The sequence below is a fragment of the Pelophylax lessonae genome (assembly GCF_965119305.1).
Source record: "Pelophylax lessonae genome assembly, chromosome: 12".
Lineage (NCBI taxonomy): Eukaryota > Metazoa > Chordata > Amphibia > Anura > Ranidae > Pelophylax > Pelophylax lessonae.
In genome coordinates this window covers 91,800,625-91,813,828 of record NC_138779.1, presented here as the reverse complement: position 1 = coordinate 91,813,828, position 13,204 = coordinate 91,800,625, and the positions used below count along the sequence as shown (strand labels likewise).

The 13,204-nt window shown below is 46.5% G+C and overlaps 1 protein-coding gene across 1 annotated transcript in view; it reads right to left on the bottom strand.

Moving 5' to 3' along the window:
* Positions 1–13,204, bottom strand: part of SDF4 (stromal cell derived factor 4) — a 133,365-nt gene that overhangs the window by 60,647 nt on the left and 59,514 nt on the right. Inside the window, exon 3 of the mRNA XM_082274059.1 lies at positions 6,173–6,309. Within this exon, the coding sequence (XP_082130185.1) occupies positions 6,173–6,309 (137 nt within the window). The remainder of the gene's footprint in view (positions 1–6,172; positions 6,310–13,204) is intronic.

Below are 13,204 nucleotides of genomic sequence, written 5' to 3'. Positions count from 1 at the left end.
GCGGCGCTTACCTAAAACAGCTGTGCTGACATACGAGTCATCCCCGCTCCTGTCCCGGTCACTTCCCTGCTCTCGGCAAGTAAATATAAAAGCGGCTTTCGGCTCAGTGATTTATGTTTTCATACAGCCGCCGCCGCTTTTATATTTACTATCCGAGAGCAGGGAAGTGACCGGGACAGGAGCGGAGATCACTCGTATTTCAGCACAGCTGTTTTAATGTACCCGCTGCATTACATACAATGCGGAGTACCGGAAGTGACGAGGGGTAGGTTTTTCTCACGGGTAGGTAATTCTCACGGAACACCGGCTAACTAAAGAGCCGCCAATGCACTTCTTGTGCCCCCTTGGTGATTGGCATAAGCCACCGCCGTGGCATTGTCCGATTGAATGTGCACAGGGCATCCCTGAAGATGATTCGTCCAACGATCCAGACGCAGTCTGATCGCTCGGAGTTCCAGGACATTAATAAGCAGTGTGGACTCTTCCAGCCTCCAGACCCCCTGAGCAGAATGCTTGCTGAGGACGCCTCCCCAGCCGGACAGGCTGGCATCCATGATGACCACTGTCCAATACAAGGAGAGGAAGGATTTTCCCAGCCGAAGGGCGAAGCCACCATATCAGGGACTCCTTTGTCCACGGACTCAGCCGGATCAGATTGTCCAGAGACTGGAGTCTTTTCCAATTTGGCCAGAATATCCTTTTGCAGGGACTTCATATGGAACTGTGCAAACAGAACCGTCTCAAAGTTAGATACCATCAGGCCCAGCATCCCCATGCAAGTCCAGAGGGATGATCATTTGTTGGACAGCAGGAGGTGAATTACGGCCTGCAATTTCTGGAGTTTGTCCAGAGGAAGGAACACTCTTGCTATGGCAGGTCCAAATAGTCCAGCTTTGTGGACAAAACCAGGGCACACTTCTGAAAATTCAGAATCCAGCCGAACTCTTGCAGAGTTCGTATCGTGATCTCCAGGTTTTGCACCAGAGCAGATGGTGAATCCGCTCATAGAAGGAAATCGTCCAAGTAGCCCAGTACTGTGATCCCCTGTTGGTGTAGCAAAGCAAGCACCGGAGCCAACACTTTTGTGAAGACCCGAGGCGAGACCGAAGGGTAGCGCCACAAACTGATAATGATCCTCTCCCACAGCAAAGCAGAGAAAACGTTGGTGACTGGCATATATTGGAATGTGAAGGTAAGCATGATGTCGACAGAGACAAGAAAATCCCTGATGCAGGGATACCACAATTGTTTGAATGGACTCCATTCTGTACTTCTGTACCCGCACAAAGCAGTTTAGCGTCTTGAGGTACAGGATTGGACGCACTTTGCCTTCCTTCCTGGGGACTGTGAACAGGTGCGAGTGAAAACCCTGAAAACGTTCTGAAGATGGAACTGGGAAAATCACCCCTTGAAGGAACAGGTCTTGTACTGCCCCAAACAGACCCTGTAACTGGTATGCAGGCAGGCGCAGGTTGGAAGGAAATAACCTTGCCAGGGGACAAGAGTGAAACTTGATCTTGTAACCGGACTGAATAACTGGACTCACTTGTCTTGCACCAGGGAAGTCCACCGCTCTGGAAACCAGCGAAGACATCCCCCAACCCTTGACAGGGGTGAGGGCGCACTATCATGCTGAAGGAGCCTTGTCCGCGGGTCTGAAGAAGCTCGCTCTTGCCTTGCCAGACCAGGTTCTTTTCGAGCCGTCAGTAGAGGACCTGAAAGGCTTCAAGCCTTTGTCAGTCAACCCTGAGTCTTTGATGAGGTTCCTTACCCTTAGTAGCCTGTGGAAGAAAGGTACTCTTCCCCCCCTGTGAGACCTTTAACGATGTCATCCAGGGTAGCTCCAAACAGATGATCTCCTTAAAAAGGGATGATCAGTCAAGGCCTTCTTAGAAGTCTGGTACGCAGACCAGCATTTAAGCCAAAAGACACGCCTAAGGACCACCGCCAAAACAGAGGTGAGCCATCAGGGGAGCCGCATCCAAATGGGTATCCCAGATAAACTGCAAACCCTGGACCAGCTGGTCCACCAGCTCAGCAACGGCAGGAGAGAGTTGTTCACCCTCCAAGTCACGGCGTAGGAGCTTAGCCCACTCGGTCAGAGTTTGCGACACTAGGGCAATGGCAAAAACCACCCTCATTGCCGAACCCGCTAATTTGTGTATGCGGGCCACAGCCTCCTCTTTCCGGTCAGCCAAATCCTTAAAGGCCGGGGACTCTTCCACTGGAATCATGGTTGCCTTGTTTAATCTGGAAACCATAGGATCCACCACCTGTGGCACAGTCCACTTCTTAAGAAGGGACTCCTCAAAGAGGTAACACCTAGTAAAGCGCTTAGGAATCCCACTCTTCAGCAACAATTCTGTCAAAAAAAGCGGGGAAAGGAAACACCTTTGCCGCTCTGGATGGCTTATGAGTGGCAAAGGGTACCTGGCCCTTCGTTGCAGCTTCAGCCGCATCCTCCATCTCCAGGGTGTCACACACAGATACAATCAGTGCATCTACCAGCGTCTTTCTCGTGCGTGGTCGCAAACAGAGGAATCGTTCTTTCAGAGGATTCCAGGCGCATGGTCGCAGAGTAACCCACGGCGGCTGAATCAGATTCAGGATCTGATGAGTGAGGCAGGGGGCGCTTTTTGCTAGCCTGTTGTCCGCAAGCCACCTCCAACCGGGACACAAGGGACTCCAGGACATGCAGTCAGCGCATGGATGGATGGTTGGTACCCTGAGGGCCATGCAGCCTCAGAGAGGGGATCAGGTGGGGAAACGTGCTCCAAGGAATCCATTAGTCACCAGAGGGACCCCACAAAAATGTAACACACTGCTAAGGGACAACTCCCACTGCGCTGGCAGCACCACCAGGGAAATTCTGCACTACACGTGTGGCAATCAGGAAGCTAAATGATCCAGGAGTCAGCACCAGGGGATAAGGAGGGGCTCCCACTGCCGAAATCGCCACCCACAGGGCTTCCCTGTCATGGCCGCCACTATTTGCAATGGTAAACCACAAGAAAATGGCTGCCGGACTACACAAACATGGCCACTGTGTAGACAAATACATAGGCTACAACAAAGTGGCAGCACCAAGAGGCATACAGGGACCCAGAATGGGGAGAAACAGGCCTCAGGACAGATCCAGGCAAGATGAGGGCCCTGGAAGGAGCCCCCACAAGGTACAAGCCCCCCCCCCCGCACAATCGATCTTGACGGGGGGGGGGGGGGTGTGCCTGTGGGAAGGGGGTCCGACCGTCCCAAGGAGGGGCCCACGTCCACCCCAAAACCCTCCAGGGGTAGAGGAAAACAGCTACTTACCATACCAGGAACCAGGTGGGGAACGCTCCAGACAGATCCTCCTCTCTATTTAAATGGGGGACTGTCAGCCAGGGGGGGAACACTGCGACTCTGGTCGAGGCCAGGTCTATTTGACCTCACAAGGCGTTTAAATCGCAGGGCCAACCTAGTGCGGAGCTGAGGCCTGCGTGTGCTCGCTGGCTGGCCAGACTGGGGTGACCACTGGATCTAGATTATCCAGCCCGTCGCCTAGTCCGGCAGTTGATAGTAGATCTCCTGGAAAAATCCAGGAGGAAAAGGGGGGGGGGGGGGAGGAAAAAAAAAAAAAAGAAAAAGAACTTTGCCAGGACCAAATATTCCAGAAAGGAACTAGGTCCTTACTCCTTATTAGGCAGAAAAAAAAAAAAACGGAGCGACTACAGCAGGGAGAGGGTCTATACCCCCTGGGACTGCCCATGGGTGTAGCCAGAAGTTTTTTCTGCCTAGTGTCCTACTCCTGTAAGGGATAGTATAAACCAATGCTCAAGAATGACAGGAGCTGTGTCCGTCAATGAACGAAAGAGAAAACTATCAATAGACTGGAGAAAAGGTTAGAACTTTTGTGAAGTCATCAGTGTGGTACTTACTGTGCCATCTTATCCTGCTGTCCTCTCCCCCCCCCCTATCCCCCATCCCCCCCCCCCCATTTCTTGTCTTGGTGTTATAAGGACAAAATGTTGAGTGGATTCTCCCCTGGAGTCCTAGATAGCAGAAGCTGTAACCATTCACTGATTTAGACAAAAGGAAAAAGGTTTTTGAATAATAATGGTAATGAAACAAATTTTTTTTTTTTTTTTTTGTTGCACACTGTCACCAGTCAGTGTCCTTGATCACTGCCAAACCAGTTATAGGACGACGCTGTAGTGCACTAATAACAGTATGTAAAAAAAAATAAAAAACAAACACCGCATGGCTACAGAACTGCATGACTGTGCAATTGTCAAAGTGCGACAGCGCCAAAAGCTATAAATTGGCCCGGGCAGGAAGGGGGTGAAAGTGCCTGGTATTGAAGTGGTAAAATAATTCTGAGCTGCACCATCCGCCTTCACAAAGCTATGTTTGTATTTGTTGTACCTAGTTTTCTTTTATGTGGAGAATGTGTTTTTTTTGCAGCACTTACAGTGTGATCTTGACGTATACAATTGTATCATTTGAGGCTTGGTGTTAGGTCGGCTTCATGCTCTTTTAACCCTGTGTTATGTATGACACCCACCAACTACTATCATGTAACACTTAAAGTTCCTTTTTTGCTTCTCATTGTCTTTGTTAGGTATAAAAAAAAAAAAAAAAAAGTTTAAATAAAGATTATACATTAAAAAAAGGTCTACTTTAACATAACATTTTAGATATTAACTTGCATACTGGTATTCATTTATTGGCCTGCAACACAGACTGACCACTATCATCAATGAATTTGTACATTTCTACACTCTACACTTCAGTGATACAACTTGGCTTGCAAAGCAAGTCCTCTGGCAGTCTGGTACAGAATCTAAGTATAAGCGATTCGCATGCAGCGCTTGTATAAATCTATCTTTTTCTGCAATGGTGTGCAATCCAAATTGCTTACCAGGCAGAAATGGGGTAAAAAGCCTGTCAGTAGACAATAATCAATGTATGTTTTTCTTGATATCAGCCGGATCCACTCAGTGAGAGAGGCATGGTGTATGGAATTGCATATGAAAAACAAAAACGAATCTCATGGTGCAGTATATTAGGCAAGTAAAATAAACCCAGAAAAGCCACCACCAAAAAAACCCGTGATATCAGGAGCACTCAACACCTCAGTATGTCCTAACAGGCTGCTTACCAGACACAAACTTGCAGACAATATGGGTGGACATGAAATTCGTCCGAACAGGCTGCTTACCAGACACAATCATTTTGCAGACAATACAGGTGGGCATGAAATTCGTCCAACTTAGTGATTAGACTCTCATTCCGAGCAACACCATAGGTCAGATGACAAAGCCAGAAGACTCAGCGTAGAGGTCAATCCTGGTGGTAAGTCAGCAGAAATCCTCTTCTATCGGGGTGATATTGCAACTCCCCCCTTGGGGTTTGTGCTGAATCTTCTGTCAATGCCACTTTAGTGTGTCTGGTAAGCAGTGATCGGACACACTGAGGTGTGGAGAGCTTTCACATTTAGCTTCTGGGTGGTGGTTTCTCTGTATTTCATTATTTGTTTAAACTACCGCACTATGTTCCAATTTTCTTTTTGGTTATTACGCTGCGTCTTCTGGCTTTGTCATCTGACCTGTGGTGTTGCTCGGAATGAGAGTCTAATCACAAAGTTGGACGAATCTCATGCCCCTCTGTATTGTCTGCAAAACTATTGTGTCTGGTAAGCAGTCTGTTAGGATGAATTTCATGTCCACCCATATTGTCTGCAAGTTTATTGTGTCTGGTAAGCAGCCTGATCTGACATACTGAGGTGTTGAGTGCTTCTGGTATCACGTTTTTTTTTTTTGGTGGTGGCTTTTCTGGGTTTATTTCCCATTTGCCTAATATACTGCACAATAAGATTCGTTTTTGTTTTTCATATGCAATTCCATACACCATGCCTCTCTCACTGAGAGGATCCGGCTGATATCAAGAAAAACATACATGGAATATTGTCTACTGACAGGCATTTTACCCCTTTCCGTATGGTAAGCAGTTTAGATTGCACCCCATTACAGAAAAAGATTGATTTATACAAGTGCTGCATGCAAATCTTATACTATTTTTTCTGATTGTCAATATCGGACTCTGCTGGCAGCTTCATTTGGAACTTTTATAGTATTTTTAAGCGAGGATTTTTCTACTTTTATTTACAGAATCTAAGTAAACCATTTCCTACCATCCCCATCTGGATCCACAGCCTGGAAGTGAAGCTTGTTCTCCTTCACGGCCTCCTTAAAATGCTCTTCGGTCTTATCCATGATCCATTGCTGCATCTCCTGTGCACTAATTTGGTTGTCTTTGTTCACGTCCACCCTTGAAAAGAAGGAGGAGAGAAAAAATAAAACACACCGGTTTTAGCACGCATGAAAGATATATGATGCTTTTATATGACAGTTAAGTATTTTTTTTAACCCAAATAATATAATCTCATATAGGCCTTAATATTTAATATTTTAAAATCTGCAGCTTTATTAAAACAAAATGTGGTGATCCTGCCATGGAGTTCCCTGTTCAGGCACAGTTATAGGATAACAAGGTTCTATCATAATTGTAGGCCTGCGTTTTCACATGTTCTCCCAATGGAGATTAGATTACAAGCAGATGAACATTGCACAGGCACGGCCTTCTATTGTGACAGGGAAAAAGAATGGCGCAGGAAAGGATCACAATCGCAAAAGGGTCAAAAAACAACAGTAATAAGGCATTAAAATGTGAAAGTCCATACAGAAATACATAATGTATAAGAGTCCATAAAGTCTATATTATAGTAGTGCAACACTAGTGGCAGCTTCCCTTAGCGTTCGTTAAGCAACTCTCTAAAAACACACTTTTGGTCAGTTAAAAAAATGCACCTCCCATTGAAATGCATTAAAAACACTTCAATAACGCACCCGTGCTACGTTTTTGATGCGTTTGAACCACATGACCTATGAAAACCAACCATAAAGCACAGTAAAATTGCGGCAAAATAGTGTGCGTCATTATCTGCATCTTTTTCTCCTATCTGCAAAATGCCAATAACACCATTTCTGGCCGATATGTCTCGGCGCATCTCTACTGACTTGTTGGATCTATTCAGCTTCAGAGAAGAGAATCTATATGGTTCTTCCTGGGGCACCTCCAGTGACTCCAGACACCAACTTATTTACATGCCCGTTGATCTTTCATTTATGCGAGTAGCCATTTGGCTGTCTAATAAATTATCATTGGATTTACTGCTACATTTATTTTGGCGCACATTGCTGTGCTTCGCTACAGACTAGTATTGTTATTATCAGGAAACCCACCCTGGAAAATATTATATAGCCTTCGCTGTTACTATATTCACTGGAATACATGTAGGAGGAGCAGAAGATCAGCAGTGCTGATGTTCACCACATTATGAAACTGGTTACGACAATTAGAGCTTTAGTAAAGGTCATTCAGTTAAGCTTCCCTTTAACTATAAGAGAGAATGTGGGGTGACTTTCTTGGTTTTTCTATCTGCCCGAGGAGCATGAATCACAAAAGTGATTAGAGTTAACCACAAATCCTTTGACAGATAAGATTTGACACAAGAAAAAAGGACCATTCTGGTAGGTCACCAGACCCTCTCAAATAATGCATAAAATCAGATATGCAATTAGTTTTAAATGTAACATTTGGGGGGGGGGGGGGTGATGGAGAACCTGAATACCTTGAGTTCTGCCTTAAGAATCTGTGCCAGTACAACAGAGTACAAATGCACAGTATTTCACCTGAAAGGACCTGCAGAACATTTCTGCTGTAAAAGGTAACATGGTAAAATTTGGAGAGAAGCGGAACTTCCTACATCCGCACAAAGCTAGACAGAAAAATAGAAGATGATGTGGTTGTGTGGGCACACATTAAGCAAGGCTTCATTTCCCCAAATCAGATATTCGCTTAGCAGGATGACAAACAGCAAAAGGTGACGAAGCCGCTGGGATTTTTTCTATATATTCAGAATAAAGAAAAACAAGACTTCAAAAAGAAAAAAACACACAGCTGTTTACACTATAAAAGTGAACTGATATCAGTGACCATCTGACCCGTTTGAAGTCAGCTGTATGACTGATGGCAAGACTCCTATGCCCCCGAGGCCAGTAATCGGAGAACCGTGGGTGCAATGCGGGGAAAACCGATTTTATATCTTAAATTAAAAAAAAAAAGTATAGTGTATTTTTTAGTAAGCACACAAGTTAGGCTGCTTTTGCAGTGCTGATCTCTAATTATTAAGGACACTTCCACACGTTTCCTTAAGCCAGGAACAAATTATATTTTTTTTATTTTTGTTCAACCCAGCTGGCTGAATGAAAAAACAAAAAACTATCCGATGTTAGTACAGTGATCTCCCCCTCTGCGCCATTGTGTATTGATACCAACCGATACCAACTAATTTTCACCCCGTGTGTACAGCTTTATGGCCGACCATAGATGGTTGCAAGAAAGAAAATCGCTTGATTCCCCCATTAAAGTCAGTGTTGATGGGGAAATCCCTACCATGGAGCTATATATTCCAGGTGAACACAGTGATTACTGCTAACTGCTATAATAGCTGCTAGCAATAGCTGCATGTAAAACCCAACAGGCTGGTTGTACAAAAGGTGATCGATCAACATTCAGCCTGCCCATACATGGTTCGATTCTGCAAAAAACAGGGCGGTTGCACAGGAGTCAATCTACCGATCAACCTCCCTGTCTATACATGGATCGAAATTTGGCTGGTCCCTCCTAAACTGACTGAAATTCAATCTGTGTATGACCAACATAAAAAGGAAAAAAAAAAAAACTTCAAATGGCCATGAACGCTGAAAACTGGATTCCTTTCTCTGAGTTCACTGACGGACACAGCCTCTTCTTTATCCATGACCAAACAGGGTTTTATAGCCTCACCTACAGCAGGAGGACACTAGGCAAAAAAAACCCAAACTTCCAGCACCTCCTATGGGCAGTCCTCTGTGGGCATAAAACCCCCCTCTCTGCTATAGGCCTCTAGTCAGTCACAAGCAGTGTCAAAGGAGAAAATCCCATAGAGGGGTGGGTGCTGTGTCCGTCAAACTTAGAGAAAGGGACTTTACAGTAACAAAAAAAATCCTGTTTCCTCTTACTTTCATTGAAGGACACAGTCTCTCTTCTTTATCCATGACCAAACAGGGATGTCCCCAAGCAGTGCCATAATGAGGGGTGAGCAAACCAACCATGGAGATAAACCCAAAAAACACACACCAACACTCTGAACCACCCCAAGGGGTGCCCAGGAATCCTAAACAATACCTTGCAGTAGGGCTGAACGATAGTCGATATGATATCGACTATCGTTCTGCGGCCGTAGGCGATATTCATATCGCCGAGGTCACGATATTTGCATAGGCAGGGGGAAGGGAATCGGAGGAGGACAGGAGGACTCACAGACTGCCGTGTTAGGCAGGGACTCGGAGGAGAACTCACACATCCATCCCACTGCAGGCTGCAGCCCGCCCCACACGTTCAGTGAGTCTCACTCTCCGCCCTAGTTTTCTCAATGGCACATTCAGGGATCCAATCATGCCGTGAGCAGCTGCACAGCTAACCAATCACGCGTGCCTGCACACCTGATTGGTTCGCTGTGCCGCTACTCACGGCGTGATTGGCTCCCTGAATGTGCCATTGAGAAAACTAGGGCGGAGAGTGAGACTCACTGAACGTGTGGGGCGGGCTGCAGTGCACGAGTGAGTAATGTATGCGGCTGTGCTCCTTTCTAGTCCACCGCTCCATCCTCCTACCACCACTGCCAGTATATATGTGAAATACAATAAATAATCTATATTGACATGGTGTGTATACAAAAAGGGAAAAGTAGATGTATGTATGCATGTACTGTATGTATATGTAGAGGAAAATAAATTATTAATAATTCAAAGGTGATTTATATATTTATATATTAATAATTTATTTTCCTCTACATATACATACATACATACATCTACTTTTCCCTTTTTGTATACACACCATGTCAATATAGATTATTTATTGTATTTCACATATATACTGGCAGCACCAGTCACTTCCTCGTCCTTTTTATAATCTATTATATAACCCCTTCCAGGGTTATATTCTGAAGTGGGCTGCAGCCAACCTCCTTTATATTTCTCCATATAAAGGACGGGTCCCACAATATCGCAATATATATCGTTGGAAAAAAAATATTGCAATATATTTTTTTTCCAATATCGTGCAGGCCTACCTTGCAGCCAAAACTAGCATCGGAAGATGCCAACACATCAATTCTATAGAACTCTATAGATTAAATTCTATAGAAAACGTGTGCACAGACAACCAGGTCACCTCTGCAAGATGTCAGATTATCCAGAAGGCGTTAACCTAAAGACTAATGCTTGCGCAATTGACTGCCAAATTTAAACATGAAATAGCTGCAGGAGAGGCAGCCAAACCCTCTCCGGACCAAAATAGAATCGGACCTCTGAAAGGCAGCAGTCACAGAAACGTACACGTAAATCGCGCAAACCACGTCCAGGAAGTGCAGAGCCACCTCCTTAGGACGCACCAGTCGAGGACAGAAAAGGAAGGACAATGTCCACATTTAAGTGATAATCCGACACACCTGCCGACCAAAAACGGGAAGGCAGCATACAGAACAAAACCGTCCATTCTGAACCTCTCCTAGCCGAAAAGACAGCAACTGAGGAGTCAACTGTCTGCGAAAGTGCAAGTAAAGGGATATACAGAAGGCTCTCAAAAGGAGTCTTCTCAAGAGCTGAAAGCACCAAATTCAAGTCTCATGGTGGCAACTGGGTGCAGGGAGGACACCACATGACGAACTCCCTGAATGAAGGTGCAAATCAAGAATGTGCGACCAAAAGAAAACCTCTAGAGCAGAGACCTGGCCCTCAATCATGCTAAATGCCAGTTTTTAAACCAAACGCTGGAAGGAAGGCCAACAATTGAGCCTCCGAAAGGTAGCAGGAATTAAACTCCCGAGCTTTGCATTAACAAATGTTAGGCTCTCCAGGTGTGATAATGCACGAGCCTTTAACATAGGCGGAATCACCGAACCAGACAACCCCCTGACCTTCAGAACCTGACTTACAAAGGCCACACCATCACAGCCAGGGAGGGTAAAATAGCGTGGAGCACTTGACCCAAGAAAGAAGATCCACTCAAAAGAGACAGCCATCAGGAAGCGTCCGCCACCAACTGCACGTCGGCGTACCACAGACAGCGAGGCCAGACTGGAGCCACAGGATGACCAGGATCCTTTTGCCCTCTAGCCTGCATATTAGACGAGGAAGCAGTCAGAGCGGCGGAAAAACTTAGTTAAGATTACCAGCGCATCTGGCAGGGAGCGCAGCGATCCTGCCATGAACCTTTCGTATGAGACATGAAGCCAGAAGGTCCACGTCCAGCACCCTCCATGGAAGGCAGGGACCACTCAGGCTTATCTAGCGAATGACGGCCGTGATAATCTGCGTGCTAGTTTGCGACCCCCGGAAATATGTACAACGGACAGAGCTAGAACAAACCTGTTCCCCCTTTTCTCAGAATGGGAGATGCCTCCATCGCTGCTGCTACACTTCCAGTGCCCCGTGATGATTGACATATGCCCCCATGATAGAATCGCCTGACCAGATCCAGATCGGCAGACCCTGAAGGCAATCAGTTCAAAGTGTTAGCGACAACCAGAGCACCCAAAGCTCCAGAACATTGATGGGAAATCAAGCCTCCTCTGGAGTCTAGCGACCTTGAGCTGAGACCAGTTCCAAGACTGCTCCAGCCCGACAGGCTGGCATCTGATGTGACCACAGTCCACCGAAGAGGAAGAAAGAACTGTCTGTTCCGTAGATACGGCCCAGAGGAGAGAGGCCCTTATCAACCACCCCTGATGAATTCCAATGTCCAGGGCAGTGGGGGAACTGTTCCAAATCGGATATTTTCTTCTGCAGGGTTCTGATTTACAACTGAGCATACGGAACCACTTTAAAGATAGCCACCATCAGGCTGAAAACCAGTATGCAAAAAAAGGCAGGGAGGGTCACTAGGAAATCAAGAGTTGTCGGAATACTGACCAGAGCTTCTGTAGTTAGTCTGGCGGGAAAGACACCCTGGCCTGTTGAAATGAGGAACAGCTCAAGAAACTCCAAGTGCTTTCATCGGGTCAACACTGACTTCCTGGGATTCAGGATCCACCCGAAATCTTGAAAGGAACGCATGGTGATCTCCACACTTTCAAGCAGGGATGAGCGGGTCTCCGCTCGCAGGAGCAAGGAATCCAGAAAGCTGATCACAGCGAGCCCGTGTCTTAGTAAGGCAAGGACCAGAGCCAGGCCCTTGGTAACCACCTGGGGAGCCGAGCCCATGCCGAAGGGCAACGCTACAAATTGGTAATGAATGTTCCCGATAGCAAAGCAGAGGAACCACTGAAGTCTTTCGCAGATGGGAACATCCCTGACAAAAAAACATCCCTGACATCCAAAAACACTAGAAAATCCCCCCGACGAAAAGAGGCAACCACCGAGCGAATTAATTTTAGAACCTGGGAAGTTGCACGAGGAATGCAAGATCTAGAGGACTAGGACTGAAAGAACCCAGTCCGGCAAGTGAACTACAAACAGATTGGAGTAAAAACCCCAAACTGGTCAAAAACGGGCACCGGAATAATCACCCCCCCCCCCCAAAAAAAAAGAAGATTCTGCACAGCCCCCGCTAATAGATTGGCGAGAGCCACAGATTGGAAGGAAATAATCTGACCAGGAAAATAATTAAATTGCGAGCCTACTTGGCGGGAATGCGGAAAGTCCATGGAACCGAGAACCTGCAGAAGAGACCCTTCACCCTGGAAATGGGTGGAGACCACCTTCATGTCGAGGAGGGCAGAGCCATGGGCTTGGAAAGCTTCCGGGGCCAGGGCCGCTTGGTGGCACCCGAAGGAGCCTAAAAGGGGCTTGAAGTCCTTTGTCGCAGACCCAGGGAAATGAAAAGCCCACTAATGCGCTGTCAAGGTCATACCCGCCCCCTACGTGGTTCTTTTCCCCTCTTGGGCTGAGGGAGAAAGGCACCCTTGGCATCGTAAGGTTCTTGACAATATCATTCAGCCCCAACCTGCCAGTCTCCCCGGAGGACAAATCTGCCAGGCCTATTTGGGAGGTCTGGACAACCGACCAACACTAGAGCCACAGGACTCGCACACCACTACTCCATAAACAGAAAGTTC